This window comes from Anneissia japonica, unplaced genomic scaffold (assembly GCF_011630105.1).
Source record: "Anneissia japonica isolate Jap-2015-1 unplaced genomic scaffold, ASM1163010v1 scaffold287743_len2803612_cov181, whole genome shotgun sequence".
Classification (NCBI taxonomy): domain Eukaryota; kingdom Metazoa; phylum Echinodermata; class Crinoidea; order Comatulida; family Comatulidae; genus Anneissia; species Anneissia japonica.
Genome location: NW_022733259.1, coordinates 972,297 through 992,006, shown reverse-complemented (window position 1 = coordinate 992,006; position 19,710 = coordinate 972,297). Strand labels below are relative to the sequence as shown.

General features: G+C 33.4%; 2 protein-coding genes across 2 annotated transcripts in view; both read right to left on the bottom strand.

The window, feature by feature from the left end:
- Positions 1–5,906, bottom strand: part of LOC117115968 (RNA-binding protein Nova-1-like) — a 60,193-nt gene extending 54,287 nt beyond the window's left edge. The window contains exon 1 of the mRNA XM_033259866.1: positions 5,112–5,906. Coding sequence (XP_033115757.1) covers positions 5,112–5,340 — 229 coding nt within the window. The 5' untranslated portion in view covers positions 5,341–5,906. The remainder of the gene's footprint in view (positions 1–5,111) is intronic.
- A 2,102-nt stretch (positions 5,907–8,008) lies between these two features.
- LOC117115999 (cleft lip and palate transmembrane protein 1 homolog) overlaps positions 8,009–19,710 on the bottom strand; it is a 15,183-nt gene continuing 3,481 nt past the window's right edge. Inside the window, exons 5-14 of the mRNA XM_033259928.1 lie at positions 19,453–19,538; positions 18,997–19,117; positions 17,918–18,017; positions 17,424–17,565; positions 16,191–16,284; positions 15,675–15,865; positions 14,931–15,026; positions 14,066–14,201; positions 12,753–12,920; positions 8,009–11,714 (exon numbers count right to left, since the gene is read on the bottom strand). Coding sequence (XP_033115819.1) covers positions 11,518–11,714; positions 12,753–12,920; positions 14,066–14,201; positions 14,931–15,026; positions 15,675–15,865; positions 16,191–16,284; positions 17,424–17,565; positions 17,918–18,017; positions 18,997–19,117; positions 19,453–19,538 — 1,331 coding nt within the window. The 3' untranslated portion in view covers positions 8,009–11,517. The remainder of the gene's footprint in view (positions 11,715–12,752; positions 12,921–14,065; positions 14,202–14,930; positions 15,027–15,674; positions 15,866–16,190; positions 16,285–17,423; positions 17,566–17,917; positions 18,018–18,996; positions 19,118–19,452; positions 19,539–19,710) is intronic.

Genomic DNA, 19,710 nt, shown 5'->3' with positions numbered 1-19,710 from the left:
TATTTATATTTTTTTTTTTTCCCCGAAAATGCTTCTGGGATATTCATATTGCCTTCATCCACCGGTCATGTACTTTTTCCCATCCCTGACTATAGAACTAAATACCTGTGTATTAGTAAAATCTGATAACATTTTTTTTTTTGTAATTGAAGTTCAGTAGTTAGGCCTACAGTATATGCTTAACTGAGTAGTATTTGATAATTGAAGCTCTTCTAAAGATAATAGATTCTTGATTATATCTTCCTTTTTTAAACATTAACTATTCAAACCCGGATTCTTGTAAAAAAGAATTCTATTATTTCTAGAACGTGAAGCCTCTACAGACTATATTTTTATTTAACATCAAAATACAAAATTGCCATTACATATAGTTATGCATCTATTCTAATCAAAGTCAATACATTATGTCGCTATATGATCACTTATGGTACGTAAAATATAATAAGAAATGGATGAAAGGTTCTAGAAATGATAATCAAGTCTAAAGCTCGTTGATGACATGAGCATACAATAGGAGAATAACAAATGATTCCTCTTCACAGTACAGATAATTAGATCAATTCAATAGATTAGCAGCTCTAACTAAATTTATTTAAATTAGAAATAGAAATTTGTGATATTGATCACTTCTGGGGCAAGGTATTTTCATTTCAAATTCAACATCGAAATATATATATATAAGATAAGATATTTAACATCATTATTACTTGAACAATTAGAAACACGATAAAAAAACAAAGCCATAGCTTTGAAAGATGAACTCTTCACAAGATATTAGACTTAAATTTTAAGTCTAAATATACAGTTTAAATGCAGGACTGAGATTCATTGTAGTAAAGCATGTTCCGAAGAATAATGTCTTTTGAACGAGGAAAGTGATCAGCGAACACTGTGAATTAAATATTGATTTGCACGCTAAATGCAGCATAAATAATTACTGACCGGAGGAGATAATGAGTACAAAAGCAGAGGCAACAAGAACACACTGTCTTCTTGACAGCTCCTCACAAAGTATCTGTCTAAACGCAACTATCTGTTTCTTTCGTAGCGCCACTGGTTATTTTTAGTTGTATTAATGACTTAAAAAAATAGTTTACTACATATTTGATTAATGTTTTCATTTATATTAATGATTTTTGCTGTTTCTAACAATTAGTTAAAATTGATAACAGTTGTTTAACTGAGTGTGGTTGGGTGGTGTGTTACAATAAGCATGCACGCTTATATTATCTATCCTCAAAGTAAAAAAAACTGACAAAAATCCCCATATTTTATTAATACACCTACAGACAAAACAATATTATTCCCATTAAACATTAAAGAAAGTTACTGAGATTACATTTAAAGGATTCTAAATAAATAATAAAGATAATGCAACAAGCATGAACACTAAATGAATGCTATAAACCATCTTCTAAGACTGCTTACAGACACTATTTTATACCTTGTTTCGCAAACTTATTTTTTTAAAGGTCATTAGAGGAGGATGGGAAAAAGAATAAAAACAAAATTTTGTTTTCTTATTTAACAAATATTTTGCCAAAAACATCCAGATGGAGGAGAAAATGTAAATCAAAATGTCATTGCTGAATGTAACAGTGTAGTATTGGGATTGTTAAATTCTTTAATTTTATGTATTAGGAAGAAATATTTCTTATTTTTGGAGATTTCAAAGCAGCTGCAGACATAATGAAAATAAATAAAACTTTTATTTTTTTCTGAAATTTCCAGTTTTTCATGGCGGCGGGTGCACTGATAGGTTAAAAAATAATTTTTAAATTTTTATTCAAAATCATCATTAATGGCAGGCAGTGCTAGTCCACCTAAGAAGAGGGCAAAAAAATTAAACAGGATTGGTTTTTCACAAATATAATATGTCTACAAAAATGTTAAATTGATTATTATATTAGCCTAGTAATGGACACAAAAGAATAGCAAATTTTTAGGTGTTTTTGTTACTAATAAGGAAAATTTGTTCTCACTCTAAATTTCAAATGGAAGCTAATAAGTTCCAAGTTCCATAAAAAGTAAACATAAATAAAATTATTGTTTTGGTATTTTTTTTTAGCTCAACACTAGACAATCTTTAATCTAATTCTCAAAAGTCATGACTTCAGTAAGTGACATATTTTCTATACTATAAAACACAGGAGAAAATTGTGGACATGAATAGTACAGCTGTAGAGAATAATACAAACTAGAAGTAAGTACAATTTGACACTTTCTTGTGACAGAATTATTAAGAGAAGGGAAGTTGCCTTGATTGCACAGGGAAATACTAAGTTTTCCAGACATGCCAGACGTTATTAAATGGTATACTCATTCAAATGTATATAAAACACATATTAAAGATATCTACAACATAAATTAAATGCTTAAAATAAGTTTCCTTCTTGTACAAGTGTACTGATAAATTATTATCCTAAAATAAGCAAATAGCAATGATATGCCTAATACTGTATTAGTTATGCTTATATTTATTCATTGTTAAAAGCAGTTTGGGGCTATTATTAGTGTAAGGTACAGTATTATCTACATTAATAATATTATTTTATTTTTTTATTTTAATCCAATCCAAAGAATGTGTAATTTATATTCCCTTTTGTAGTTGCAAGACAATGTGTAAAATATATAAACTGTTTTTCTTAGTTCTTAAACTGTATCTGGTTTCATTCATATTTCTTTTAACATGTTTTGGCTTTCTTATGGAGGGAAATCATGAGCATTTTCTCTTAAAAAGGATACCGGTACTTTATAAATTTTCAATATTATTATTATTTTGATTTGGTTGGGGGGGGGGGGGCTAGATATTCATTCATTTTCCATGAGTTCTAACAGGTTCAATTAATAAATTAAATATGTTTGATAATAGACACCAATAATAGTACTGGTCTAAACAGTCTTTATCCTCTCTACAATGATTGTATATAGATGCTGGTTTAGATTTTTAGTGTCTTTCATATGGCATCCATTTTGAGTAGCTTAACTATACAGGATAGCATGCATTCTTCCATGTAGCAATCAAGGACTTCTCCTTGTCAACAACTCAGGTTAATATATATGTTGATTTATTCATGTCATTTGGAACAACTGTTGCCAAGAGATTATTGCAATAAAGAGGAATACATGATAAAATAATAGTAATCCCTACATCTATATCACCTTTAACCTTTCTAAAGTCTTTTTGTTTATAAGAAGGAAGCATTTGTAAACATATTCTACTGATGTTATGTTAATGATATGGTAATTATTAAACATCAAACAGAAATACTAGACTTTAAAATTCTCATTACATAAATCAGGTTAATACCCAAGAGATATTTTAACCTTTGGAAAAACTAGATAACACCAACCTACACTATATTACCATGACGATGCTTGGGTTACTAGTAGCAGACTTGTTTATAACATGGAGTTATAACTCCATGTTTATAAGTACTTAAATGATTTCGGAAAGAACATAAAAATCACTATTGTGTCAAAGCGAAACATTTTTCTACCGGAAAAATGCCTGAACAAAATGTTTAAAAAAATACTAACCATTTAAATGCCTCAATTTCCTGCCTTGGTTGGAACAAAATAAAATATGATTGGAAATCTTATACTGACACCGACACTTATGCTAAGAAGGGTTACAACCTACTTAGGATGGACTAAGATTCTACAGATATCAGTTTTTTTATTTTTTAATATAGTTTTTTTCTTATTATTAACAAAGGAAATAATAACTAAGGCAGATATTGAGTTTCATGAAGCTGGGAATGGATATTCCTAATAAAAAAATGTTAAGTTTGAAAAACAAACCTTAGACTATATTTTTGTGAGCTAGCCTGATTTGGCAAATCATTCTTCGCCGTTCTCGTCATCTTCCAGATGGCATTGATGTTGGATGCGGTGAAGATGATGTTCTGCTGTTCGCACGAAGAGAAGGAGGAGACGAAGACGGGAAAGAAGGTTGAGTTGATAAGCGAAAAGATTACTTTAGTCTGATTGATAGCTGTCTCTTATACACATCTAGATGTGTATAAGAGACAGTACCATGACGATGCTTGGTTCACTAGTAGCAGACTTGTTTATAAGTGCTTTAAATGATTTCGGAAAGAACATAAAAATCACTATTGTGTCAAAGCGAAACATTTTTCTACCGGAAAAATGCCTGAACAAAATGTTTAAAAAAATACTAACCATTTAAATGCCTCAATTTCCTGCCTTGGTTGGAACAAAATAAAATATGATTGGAAATCTTATACTGACACCGACACTTATGCTAAGAAGGGTTACAACCTACTTAGGATGGACTAAGATTCTACAGATATCAGTTTTTTTATTTTTTAATATAGTTTTTTTCTTATTATTAACAAAGGAAATAATAACTAAGGCAGATATTGAGTTTCATGAAGCTGGGAATGGATATTCCTAATAAAAAAATGTAAGTTTGAAAAACAAACCTTAGACTATATTTTTGTGAGCTAGCCTGATTTGGCAAATGTTAATAATTAAATCACATTGTGCATTTATAAACTATTAATTAATTAATTTATTTATTTATCTATTTATTTGACTGTTACCTCTCATAATTAATCAGCTGAAAACTTGCAATTCACAAAAAAAAAAAAAAAAAGAAACACATTTGATATGTACTAAATTGGCTGGAATTCTACTGTAATTCATCTTGCATGATTACCTTTTTGTCAACATTTCATTGAATTTGGTCCCAGGTATAATTTCCAGTTTCTTATTTAAGATATTAATGCTGCTTATCGAAATATAACCTGCGATTAATCGTAAGTTGGCATATAATTTTGAAGAATATCAATGCTTATCCTCAAGGAAATCTAATTCCATGTGGATATGAAAGCCAATGCACACTAATTTGAGTTGTGCAAGATGAGCAATAAATTAAAAATTTTATACAGTACTTAGGAATTTATTTTTGTATAACCACTGCAATAGAATGTTGAAAACATGCAAATCATTTTTTTTTATCAGCTTTTGTTGTTTTGTTGATAATTTCCCATAAAATTGTGATCACTTAAGTAGCACAAAAGGTGGTAAGGATATACTAAAAAATAAATAAACATGATCACACGGATTTGAAACATCAAACTTACCGGAATAATTCAGTCTTTTTGAAGAATTTAACTGTATGTCATCCTCTAAAGGTCGTTTTCTATTGCAGTCTAAACTACTATCTCCATTCATAACTACAATTTGTTCATGTCCCATGTTTGAAAGAGCTATTGCACCCGGAGGGGGCATGGCAACGGCAACAGAATGTGGTACAATCACAGGGGAACTTGGTAAAACAGGGGCCATCGGGGGACGAAAATCCATCGCCATGTTCCTTGTCTCTAATCAAAATCAGCGTACAGCGGTCAATCAAAAAGTCACTACCCGTTGGGTTCACTCAATCGAGAGAAGACGTGCTAACTCACAGCTGTAAACTGTTCATTTACAAGAACTCCTGCTACGCCACTTTGAGAACAGACTTTCGACATGAAACACTAAATATATATTGATAATCACTTTCGCGCAAACTTAAATCTTTCTTGTGTATCTATTAATACGTTTTCCTCTTCGCAACACATGAACTTAAGCTCTGTCTCTGACCTTCCTTTGGTAGAGCACGAATCGCTAGTGAATGTGAGAGAGATTAAATTCGCCAAGCTGGGCAAAGTTTATCGAAGTCACGTGAATCGTACATAAAGATAAGGTGTTTTCTTAATTTGGTCTCTAATCTTCACTCTGTATGAACTGTAATCAACGCAAACAATAATCATTAATGCATTTACAGACTAAAAATCTCTGCAAATAGTATTACTATTACAGATATTCCACATTGTTCGTATCCGATTTAGAATGTGCTTATGCTACGTACCAACAAACCAAGCACGGTGTTCGTTTTGTGCTTTAAAATGTAAACAAAATAAGAGAGGGCGTTATATTTTTAAGAGAATAATTTACGGAGGAATTCGTTTTCTGTCTTGTACAACCATCCATTCCAACAACACAATCGAACAAAAATAAATTGACTTTTCGATTTGCACTTTTAAAGCCAGGCTCCGGAGCAAATTTGATATGTTGTACCACATGCATGTTGACAAATTCTAGGAGTAACCAGCCCCTTTCCACCTTTTCCCCCACTATTAAATAATAAAAAATCTGTATTTCATTAACGGGTTTCCTAGTTTTTCGTCAACGCTTTTTGCCTCTTTATTTAGAAAAAGCATTTATACATCATATCAGAAAAAATCCTTTAATAAGTTGTCGGGGAAGGGTAGAAATGAGGCGACTGAATTAAAACAAAATTAAATATGATAATTCTTACATAATAGAATAACAGTCGATTTGTTTGTTTTTGTTTTGTTTTTTGTTTTTGTTTTGTTGTTTTGTTGTTTTTTTTTCGTCTTTTTTGACTTGCAGATTGGAATTTGTTCGTTTTTAAAATGAAGGTCTAATTGCATTGTTTGTTTATTTTTTATTGTCACGAGAGATGAAATAAAAACAAAATGAAAATATCTGTTGTTCATTAACCAGAGGCTCAACTATTAGTTTTAAAAAACAAAATTCGGACAGTTACTCTCTTTTCGAAGTTACTGTTTTGTTCATTAAGTTTGTTATTTTTTATACAGTATACTCAATTACTACTTTTATTTTACAGGGGGAAAATTGACAGTGAGGCATGGTCCTTTCCCCTTTTGTAGCTACGCAGGGGCCTGTAAGAAAACCTATTGTCCGGAGGTGGTGAGGGATCATTGTCCGAGATGCTAGAGTACAGGGGCGTTCCTTTACCTATTGTGTGATTAAGTACGCTGAACCCGACATTGCAGGAAAAAAAAACAAAGGTTTCCAATGCCCACCACGTACAGTAGCCTACCAGGATCCAACATTAGCAGATGAGTAAGCTTTGCGCACGTGTCGGTCGTCAAATCAGCAGGTTCCGTCATTTTCTCAGCGGCGTTTAAAGGGAATTCAAATGCGTTGATGATAATGTGCGTGCAGTGCATCTTAGATCAAACCATGGGAACACGTCGTCCTGTGAACTGGTCGATTCATCTAGCCGCCTTGTTTCAATAAGGTACTGAAATTCATTAATCTTGTAAAATTAAAACTTTCAGATGTTTGTGAAGGCGAATCGATAATTAGAAAGAGGTCATACCAAAAGGAAAGTAGCTAGTTTTTCTTGGGACTTCCATGGAAAATCAGGGGACACAAAATTAGTTTGTTTTTTAGCAGAACGGACAAAGGAGATGGTTCACACCAAGGAAAGACTTCAACAGTGTTCATGTACGTCTGTTGCGGCAAGCAGGGACTTGCCTCTTAAGAAAATTAAATTTTGTTACCATCGTAGCCAACGGAGGGACTAAAATTACAGGACTGATATGGGTGGTGTCATAGTGTGACGCCTACAGCTCAGACAAAGCAGTAGAATTTAAAAAAAAAAATCATTGTGGAGTTGTGGAGAATTCTCGTGACACCAATTAGAGATTTCCATATAAAGCATCTCCATCGCGTAATTGGCGTGTCACTTGCTGTTGAATGCGAATGCAATAAAATAAAAGGATGAGGAAGAATTTCAGCAGATTTGGGGGAACACAATATTTTCGGATTTTTAATAATGAAAAGCATCTCCATCGCGAAATTCGAGTGTAACTTGCTGTTGAATGCGAATGCAAAAAAATGAAAGGATGAGCAAGAATTTCAGCAGTTTTGGGACACAATATTTTCGGATTTTTAACAATGATAAATAGGTAATAATGGGATAGAGTTAATGTGCTGATCGAATATGTGATGTAAAGGTTCTGGCAAAGAATTGAGACTACGAAGTCTCACTGAAGGTGAGTGATATGCAGAATAATGTTTTTGAATGTCAGAATTTGATACAGTATTTAAATAATTTCTCTTGTTGACCAAAGAGCAGAAAACTTTGGGACTGCAATTTATTTTGCTATATTTTGGTTTGACTTTGATATGCAAAATGTGTCTGAACTCTAATAAAACATGGAACTTTATTGTTGATAACATGTGTATTTTATTGATTAAAATGATAAACATTCTTGTCATAATGGACATTATATATCACACATGATTCCATGATTTTTACAACATTCCAGTCTTTCCTTCACTGTATGCTCTACAGAAAAGGTTACGTAATCACTACAAAATACAACATGGTCATTCAAACTTACATGTGGTACAAAAAGATCTACAACTTCATGCAGGTATTTGGTTACCATCATACAAAAGAATCAACAATGCATTTTAAAACCAATTATTTATATCACATTTGTTTCTACGGCAGTCGCTACTCATACAAAGACAAAGTACCAAGAGACAGTTTACAGTCTCCATATTTCATAGAGGATATATTTTAATTACATATACATTATTTTGGAATACGAACTAAATTCCATTCATATTCATAAAGGAATGCAGCCTTTGATTGTCTCATCAATTCAATATTCACATTCAAGAAAAGAACAAGGTTCGATAAACTCATTTGGATTTTGTTTAAAATTAAAAGGAGGATGTGATCAAAAGGTGAACACTGGCATAGTGTGAACATTCAGCAACATACAGTACACATTGACATCAAATCAACTTTGAGAAAGGGTAAACATCGACCACAGGGTGAACAATGGAACAGCGTGAACATCTGAGACAAAATGAACACCAACACTTTGTGAACATCTGAGACAAGATGAACACCAACACTTGGTGAAGATCTGAGACAGGGTGAACATCTGGGATAGGGTGAACATCTTAGATAGTGTGAACATCCGAGTTAGGTTGAACATCTGAGTTAGGGTTAACACCTGAGATCGGGTGAGCGTCTCAGATATGGTGAACATCTGAGATAGGGTGAACATCTGAGATAGGGTGAACATCTGAGATAGGGTGAACATCTTAGATAGGGTGGACGTCTTAGATAGGGTGGACATCTGAGTTAGGGTGAACATCTGAGATAGGGTGAGCGTCTAAGATAGGGTGAACATTCGAGATAGGGTGAACATCTGAGATAGGGTGAACATCTGAGATAGGGTGAGCGTCTAAGATAGGGTGAACATCTGAGATAGGGTGAACATCTGAGATAGGGTGATCATCTGATATAGGGTGGACATCTGAGATTGGGGGAACACTGGCATAGGGTAAAGATCGGCACAGAGTGAATACTGGCATAGGGTGAACATCTGAGATAGGTTGAACATTGACAGTGGGTAAACATCTGACATAGGGTGAACATTGAGAGTGGGTGAACACTGGCATAGGGTGAACATTTGAAATAGGGTGAACATCGAGATAGGGTGAACATTTTGGAATGGAGTTAAATAGCTTAGTGATTAAGATGCTTGCCTTCCAATCCCAGGGTTCAATATCTGTGACAGTAGGATTTTTATTACAACTAAAAGACACTCCACTCCCTAAGTCTCATAAAGAGTCTTCGCTGATAAAGTATCACGTTATTTCATTTATTCAAGAGGCCCCCTGAATATCAGCCGAGCATCTTGAATACGCTAGCAGATCGCCCTCTATGGTTAAAAAAAAATAGGGTGAATATCAGCACATTTGAATAAACATGAGGAGATCTGAAGAAAACTTCTAAAATCTAGATTTGAATTTGTTGTACAAAATTAGTTTGTAAAACACATTAAAATCTGTTTTACAAATATACTTCACTACTATCCCTGTTCTGTAAAGCATATGAGAAAAACACTTTAGTTTACCTTTCTGGGTTTATGTGTCATTTGGTAATCAAGGTTAATTCATTACTATTGCTCAAATACATCACTGTATAATTATTTTCTGAGATCATCTTCCTTCATGCTTACTTTAAGCATTCTTTATAAGGGCAAACATTACAGTTACATAAAAAATGTTTTTAATTTAGGTGATAAGATTGGTTATCGAATGAAACTTTTGAAGGGCCTCACACTAGGAATTCTAATAAAAAAGAACCATTTTTATTGACAATATTAACTCTATCTTTTTATGACTAAGAACCCATACTAAATGACAGGATAACATACAGTTCCTTGGAAGGGAGAAAGTTTCCCATTACAGGATTAGGTGAAGTCCCTTGGAAGGGTAAATTTGCCTATTCTGATATAATTGACCACATGACAGACAACAATATCCAAGTGTACTCTTAGTACAGAATAACCAACCCCCACCCGCACCCACCATTATAAATGCACGTCTAGAATGCACACCATCACTATATACATGAAATGTGGCAAAGACAATTTAAACCAGTCACTCCCTGCAAAAATATGATTCGTTATTAATAAAGGGTTAAGCAGTAGAATGAAAATTATGATATGATAAAAGTTATTTAAAAATTATTTAAATCCGACTCATAGGAACATTCCCTCAAGTTTTATTTATAAAAATCCTGACCCGAGTAAAATTGTAAAACTTCTTTTTATATGAACTTTAAAATATTGCCACGTCTATATAACAGTACAGTCTGTATTAAATATTGCCATGCCTTTCGATAGTACATTAGAATTTTAATATTAATATACTTGATTTTTCTTCAGTTCTTGTTTGCTTGGCCTAATTATGGAGTTTAGGTATAGTTAAAATCATATGAAACATTGCATTGCACAACATTATATCCACATACAACATTTTATCTACTAAAAAAATACTATCTGTTGATTCATTCATTTTATAAATTGAGTTAATAAAAGAATTGTTAGACATGCTACAACTTCACAAATATGGCATATGGATTGTAAGTTAATAGCATTTAATGGCCTTACTTTTCAACTTGCGCCAGATTCAAACATCAAATTAAATATTAAAAAATTTACCAAGAATATTTTCCCTAGTAAGGATATAATTGTTGTAAGAATGCATCTTTTTGTAAGAATATCAAGGAAGTCTCGGTAAAATAAAACAACCTTTCAAGGGGCCTGGAAGATTCTTGAATTATTTAGCAACAGTGGCAGATCCAGGAAGGCCAAGTCCACCCCCACCCTAAATTTATAAAAACTATTTAAAAATGGAGAAAAAAAAGAGAGAAAATTATAAAATTTAAGTCTAAGAGTCATTTCCATGCAATAATCATAATTTTTCTTACCTCAGCCCCAACCATGGATTGGAATAGGCCCACCCTCTGTGCACGCCCTTCCCTGGGCCCCACTACTTCAAATTCCTGGATCCACCCCTGAGCAAAAATATGTGCGCATGGTAACAGGGCGCAGGTTATCCGTACTGGCGTTGTGCGTATCTTTACTGGGTATGAACTGTAAAAAGCATCAAATCTTGTAGGGAAATATTTTTAGAAAATTTTCTGTCTGTGAATGGGGTATTGGAATGAGACATTCCTCAAGAGACTGAACAGTTCAAATGTTAGGCCACTAACAACTATTTACTTAACATTAAATTAAGATATATCCTCTCCTGGTACAATTTACCAAATAAAAATTAAACTTGCACCCAAAGTTAGCAAATGGACAACATCTACTGAAAGAAGACAAGCAATAGTACACAAGTAACAAACACTGTAGCTTAGTCTTTCTTCTTCTCTTCAGCTGATTTGATTGCTTCAGGTTTAACTTCATTGGACGTTGCATCAGCACCTTCAATTTCCTTGGGGGTATTCCCATTGGCTCCATGCATTTCACCTGTTGTCCCGAATTCATTTACCCGGGAATAATCGATGGGATAGATCCAGCGTTGGTATACGTAAATAAGAAATATTACATCTGCAGGAAATCAAAATATATTTTGAATTTCTTTGTGGGAATGATTTACAGTGGCAGAGAATAATAAATTTAAAATTTAAAAAAAATTGCCTATTATTTACTTTTTACTTCAAAATATAAAAATTGTGATTAACATGATGTTATTCTATTATAGAGCATAATACAACAAATTTCCCTCTATGAGCTTTAGTTAAAAAAATAAAAATATACATTAAATAAACGTGGCAAAGACAAGCCAAACCAGTCACTCGTTGCAAAAATTTATTTTTAGTTACTAATACAGGGTCAAAGAGTAAAATGTGAGCTATATAATGGTCAAAGAATCATTTAAATCCGACATTTTATTATGAAGTTAGAAGTTAAAACATACAACTTTTTAAAGAACAATATTTGTGAAATCAGCCTTCACAGTTTATGATTTTGGGCATTTCTCAGACATAAACCATTACAAAATCAAAAAAATTGTTGTTTTAACAGTGAAAATTTGGAAAATAACAGCATAGCATGATATATAGATATATAAAGGTTAGTTTAGTGTAATAAAATAGATTTCAAAAATTCCAGCATGTTTTGGCAATTATCTGGATTTGTAATGAGTGACTGGTTTGGTTTGCCACAAATAATAAAATAATCTCATTCTGAATATCACAACAACCATAACTTGATGCTTAATATTTTTGTGTGTAAAGCCCCGTACAAACCATCAATTTTATTTGACAAAAAAGTGTGATACGCCTAAAAAAGGTCATGATGACATCACATCATGACAATATATATGCGCAAACAATAGTGTTTTTTTTTTCAAAGGAAATTTGATAATCTAAACAGAGGACCATACTGCCATCATAGGTCACCAAACAACATATTTACACCACAGAAAATACACTACATTTATAAAAAGAATGTTAAAAATATAAACAGCCACATAATGTATTGCTAATATACTAATTTAGACATTTTACTTGATCTATGGCATATATACAAATTCTCTCGCATAGACTTACAACACATAAGCAGTTCAGAGTGTCAGATACCTACCATCTCTGAGGCATCCAATACGATAAAGTGTTGGCATCTGGATTACAAATGCAAAAATGTCATCTATAAACGTATTAAGAGCTTTGTACGTTAGCATCCGCCATGGAAGGTGAGCTATGGATTTCAACTTGTAATTTATAAACAACTGTGGAGTCATCATGATGAAACCTGAGATGAAAGATCAAATATCAAATAAAAAACATTGCAGTATAGAATGATTGCAATTTATGCATTGCTTTTGCATAGAATTATGACAAGATTATTCATGACCCTACATCATTGATGACCCAAGGTCAATGAGTGCGACCTTTAATATTGTGAACGGAACCAGTTGGGCCAGACTCTTCTTATTGAAACTAGCTTTCCCCCTTGACATACAGTAGCAGTGGGGGAAAACCCTTGGACTCCATCACCAGGGAGCCATAGACCGCCTACTATGCGTAACATAATTGCTGGCTTCACTTACTGGATGGAGTTGAATAGTAAAGTGGTTAAGATGCTTTCCTTTCAACCCAAGTGTTCTGGATTCAACTACTGAGACAGTAGTTGTGTAACCAGGCGGGCTTTTACGGTACCTAAGTACCTGGCGGGCAGAAATCTCCGTGTTTAGTAACGCAAAGCTTGACTGCCAAACACGAAGATCTCCGTGTTTCAGGTTTCATTACGGAATTCGATAAATGGGGTAATTACCGACATATACTAATAATTTGAACACCATATTCAGTCGGGACCTTAAGTATTTCACTATTTGTTTGTTTACATTTACATTTTTTACATCGCGATTATCTCAGCTTTGTTGCGAAAATCTCCAAAAGTGAGTCATTTTCATTTTAATGTTACGGGTCACAGATTGTGACAAGAATAAAGTGTTTGGTACCATTGTAAAGCTAAAATTTTTGTATTTCTTTATTCACAACATGTCAATTCGATCACATATTCACTCTCAACGAGCTTCGGAAAAGTGTTAAAATATGCTAAAATATCTGGTGGTGGCTGATACAATTTTTTCAAACCCCTGGCGGTCAGAGTGTTAATAACCAATTTATGGTGCAGTCATAGCCATCGATATGCTCCGCCCCCAGTATGCGTAAAGTTCAGTGGATGTAATATTTCTATTAAGCACCCACTTTTCAAAATTCTAGGTACGTCACTGATTATAGCAGGATTTTTTCTCACAACTAAAACAAATTCACTCATTAAGCCTCATTATGATAAGCATAACTGGGTCATGTACGTAAATTTCTACTGAATAAGTTACTCACTAAAAAAATTTTTCAATATATATATATATGTATATTCCATAACTTGCTTACCAAATGTGAGTAGAAATCCATAAAGCATACTTAGCACCCAAGAATACCATCCTTTATGTTCTTGGTAGAAGAGCGAATAAACAGCATAACAGGCTAATAACGGAAACAATAACCAAGACAAATATTTGAATGCCATCTGAAAAGCAAAGGGAATGTAATAATTAAATTATCAATAATAATACAAAAAATATAAAAATCTTCAGGTCACTCTACACTGGTGGAAAAAAGCCCTGCCCGCTTTGGGTATTTGACATTTTAGAGAAGTATTTTGATGTTTCCTTACATGTTAGTCCTCTTATAAAGCAATGTACGGGCCAAAAATGCTGATATAAATATCCTTGAGCCCGTAAATGCATGGGCCCCTGGCTTTAGCCAGGGAGTGCTTATGACTTTTACGCCACTTAATGAATTTATTATCAGGATAGGAGGTGCCCGAGTTCTGCGATGTCAGTTAATCATCACGAACTAACACAATTAAATTCAATTGTGTTAGTTTGTGAAATCAAAAAAGCACGTCAAAATACACGCTGTTGTTGTTAAGGACTTTTTGTGTGGTAAAGAATACAAAATTGCTTGACAACCAATACGCGCTCGTTTTGACGCGCTACTGTGATTTCACTAACTAACACAATCTACTTTGATTGTGTTAGTTCGTGATGTGAGCGACGAATTGGTGATGGCCAATGGTACAGTTTGATAGATATCTGGTCATACTGCAATATTTTCATGGCTCATAAATATATATTAAAAATACATTATGTATACAATATGTATATATTTTAGTTCCTTTTCACTATCAATGATGTAAACAAGACCACCTATTAACTAGATATTATTAAAAAAAATGTGTGTAATACACACTCACCTGGTCATACTGCTTGGTTGCTGATTCAACATACGTAGATTTATCTTCAATAGTTATTCGAGGTAAAAATCCAAGTACAGTTCGATCAGGATCAATCTATATGGCAGAATTTAATAGTATGTTAGTTATATTGTATGCAACAAAATATAAGCCTGGGATAATGAATTGGCCTGAAACTCACGGAACAATGGAGGACAAAGAAATATGGGTAACTCTTGTTAGGAAGATGATGAGTGAGGACGATGATGATGGTGATGATGATGATGATGATGATGAAGGTAGTGATGACAAACAAAGCCCATCCACAAAAAGTTTAGCGCAGCAGGAACGGTTTGGTTTCCCAACCTCAAGGTCGGGGTTTCACTCCCTCACTGTGCATTTCGCTTGTGTCCTTGAGCAAGGAACTTTATCTGCATTGCTTTTCTCCACCCAGGAGTATAAGTGGGTACCTAAAGATGTTCAAATGCAAAATACGCTGATATATTTCATGCAGCAAACTATGACATTTCCCCATAGGCATCATTCCAATGACTGGAGTAATAATGTAGAAAAGCGCTCTGAGACTAAATATTAACCTACATATTATTATTATTATTATGTTTGATACGATTGTGACATCTAATGTTCCTATTCGAGCATGTTATTATAATTTATCTGTTTGTTATCTAAAAGTGGCATTGATAAACAAATGTAAATATATGACTTGTAAATCGGGCATTGGCCAACAAAGAGATGCATACTAACCTTAAAGGTAACAACCTTTGTTATTTTCCAACAGTCAATTAGAAGACCAATAAAGATACTAACTTTGATCACAAAATTTGTCTCATTATCAAGAATGTATAAAAGTACAATTAGTGACTGAAATACGCCAAAGAACACAGAACGAACGGACAGCCCTTCCAATGATTTGCGGTTATTCCAAAATTGAATATCTAAAGTGAATCACAATTGAGAAAAGACATTAGACATTCATAAACAAGGAACTTTTAACAAATTGTATAAAAAATGCTCAGTTTAATATCAAAGCCTAAAGATTGTCTTACTTTCATTAATTAATTCATTCATTACTTAATTCCTTCATTACTTCAACTTTACAAAAAAAAAATCAACATATTTAATGAGTCACATTTAGGGACCATCTACAAATACTGAATCAGCCTTTATGCAGGGCTGTTTTTGCACTCTATTTTGAACAAAATATTTATATTTCAGGATCATGAACCAAAAAAACAAAATTCAATCTGTAGATTAACTTACCATTCTTGAAGGCAAGGAATTCAAACACGCTATGTACAATAGACACAATAACTGTCAGACCAAGGAGATAAGGGTTTGTGTCTAGCATTGCTCTCTGAAACATAATATAAATTGCAAGATTGTGACTACTGTATGAGATATTTTAAAGTTATGTCTCCAAATTCAAATTAGTATTTTTCAGTTACATAAAAAAATAACTAAAATAATAACGATAACCATTTATTCGGTTTATTTACATTTTGATAATATCAAAAATATTTGTATAGCGCCAATAAAAATAATAAGTGACATTTATAAAGCGCTCTACGCCAGTAAGCCGGCCCCAGAGCGCATACAGTCATCAAATTTAAGCCACGACAGTGTACAATACAAATTCAAGAAAAAATATTTACTATATTATCATTCAAAACACCAAAAATGCCAACAAGAATTCAATTAATTTACTCTATTTACAATAATAAGAATACAATATTACAAAAATATAGTAAAAGGGAAGGCAATCGGACAATATAGAAAATACAATTATTAATATTAACAATATAAAAAATTACAATTATTCAAATTTAAGCATAATAAAAGATCAATCAATTATAATCATTATAATCCGATAATTAATTAACATTGATCTCAACCAATCCCAACTAATGATCAAAAGCGCTGAGCGTTATTATTAATGATCAATGGATAACATGCAATGGCAAACCAGCAAAAAGTGCAACCTTCCCTGCTCCCTGGGGAGTATACCTAGTCGTGCGCTACTTGCTTAGTGCACGAAACTAGAACATGTTTTTTGTTTATGCTGGACAGAATAAAGAAAATGTCAATGTAGTTTGGAATTGTAATAGTGAACTGAGGATGAAATAAATGAGGTAAAGTATTAGTCTTGGAGTCTGCTAAGAGGAACAAATGTACAGGTAATGTCAACAGATTAAAAAACATTTGCTACCTATAAGCAGTAGCGTATCTAGAGGTATTGAAATGGGGGGGGGGAAACTAGTGGGCCGCGAAGGTGAAGTGGGAGGGCCTAATGATAAAGTGAGGGGGCATAAGCTGGCAAAATAAGGTGGTATGACATGATATTTTAACTACTAGAGCATTATTTCTTTTGTTTGCTTAGTTTCCAGTGGGGTGAAGTAAGCGAGCTTTTTTAGAGGGGCGTTCTCCTCGCCATGAACCCCTAGATATACTACTGCCTATCAAAACACATAGAAAATTGCCACTGACAGAATTTACCTTGAAACTGTCTTGGTCTCCTTCTGATTCAAGGCCCTCGTCGCCAAGTAACATTGACCATTGTGATTTCATACCCTGAGCCGCATAAAACTGCCATTTCAATAAGGACAATGGGTAAAATGTTACTACCAACGTCAGTTTCCTGAAATAACAGATCAATATTAATGCTAAATAATGATCATATAATATAATGAAATGTAATTGGATTCATATAGCATTTTACCCCTCTACTCCTCTCGAAAGATGTACTGGTTTCTTTAAAGTACACGGGACTCTCATTGCGTACACTGGTCTTACGGTTTCTAGTCTTTATCTACGAATACTTGTTCCACCACCAGCGGTTCAAACCACCGCTAATATTATGGATGTACAATGCTGCGCTCCTGCCTTAGCCGCTCGGCCATTCGGTTAATGTTCATTTTATAATATATTGAACATTTGTAATATGCATAGCAATGATAATTGTGAATGTAATTTAAATGATAGAAACTTACGGCGTCGTTTCATTAATAGGTTGATAATCGCTCATCATATTCCAATAGTCATTAATGTATATAACAGGGTAATAATTGCCAGAGGGATGGAACTTTATATCTAAAAGAGAAAAGATAAATAAATATAGTAACAATAATGTACAAACTTGTGACAGGAGTGATATTTTGCCCTATCTGATGTCTTGCCTTAATAATTGATCAGTAAGCTCCCAAAATACTTGGGAAAAAATATCTTGCAAGTGATTCGGTTGGAAATCGAACCCACGATCTCCACATTACATCACTCTTATTAAATTTCAAAAAGAGTCTTTTTTTACAAACACTGCCAACTAAAAACATAGAAAAAAAAAAAATTGAACTGCTCAATCAACTACAAAAAGGCAAACATTTTTATGAATCACAAATCAGTATTCAATGATTGACAGATGTTTTTTTGGCAGAAATTAAACGGTATATGCCAAGACTAGAAGAGTGCTATTGTTTGAACATCAGTTAATTAGTAAAAATATGTTTTTCTTGTATATAAATTTTCAGTAGAAATCTAATACAATATTTCCCTAAAGATTTACATGGCAGTGTATTATTAACAAATGGTTTATGTATTCTATAAATGCATTCAATTTATGAATTGAATTCACTTTTCAATGGCCAATGGCTGTACACTTGTGTAGTGCATAATAACATCTGTCTCTATCCAATGTACTGGTGGATAAGTAATAAGTAAATGATTAAGTTATGAAGGTCTTTTTCCAACTGGAGCCACCCATCCTTGAAGTTTTATACCCAGTCTAAAGCTAATTTCATGGCCCTCCACCCACCCTTATTAACCCACTTTTCCACCCTTAAAATTGACTCTTATTGTTTAGACTTTATTAATGTTATCACCTCCCCCCCCCTCAAATGTCTATCACACACCCTTAGTTTTCTACAGCTACAACCCTGGGTGTATTAAGTATCTGTTTTATGTATATTGTAATCTTGCGGATAATAGCCCTTGATGGCTTTTTTGGAGAGTCAATAAATTGAATTAAATTGAAAGTAGCAGTGAAGTAATTATATCTTGAATTTTACGAACTCACATTCATCGAGAGGTTGAGGTATAGAACCAGCTTTCCATGGAGTGTGATCATCGATGATATTGATGGTTAAGTTGGGATGCCAGTGAGATAAAATCTCAACTGGACCCTCTTCTTCTGCCCTCTGTTTAAAACAAATACAAACAAAAAGTAAGTCATCAGATGTTAATATCATAAACATACAATATGGGTCTGCAGTGGGGTGGTGACCCATGTCCGGAATTTTAGGCCCCTCATTAGGGACCTTGAACCTCCTCTTCAGAACCTTGGACCCCTTGTCAAAGAATTGCCACTGGCATAGGATTATCTATGGTGTACTGCCCAATTCACTGCAACAAGGACTCCAGTGGAAATCATCAAACTTCCTAACTGGTGTGTTCCACACCAATAAATCCAAATCCAAAGTACACATTTAGTTTCCGCTTCAATCATTAAAAATTAAAGAAATGTCAGTCTTACTTTGATCATCTCTTCACTTGCATCAGTCTCCCCAGTCAATAGATTCCTTGTTTTCTGGAAACTTCTTTTTTTGAATTTATTCAGTTCTGTAATTAAACAACATTTGGAATGGTTTATAAAGCTACTGGTTATATTTTTTAACAAGTTAAATAAAACTGGTGAAATAAATGATATGACCTTTATGTCAAGGTTTTTACATTTTCTTCAAATGTGATTGTGAAAAATGTGTTTTAGTAAGTGTGTCTGATGTCAAAAGTA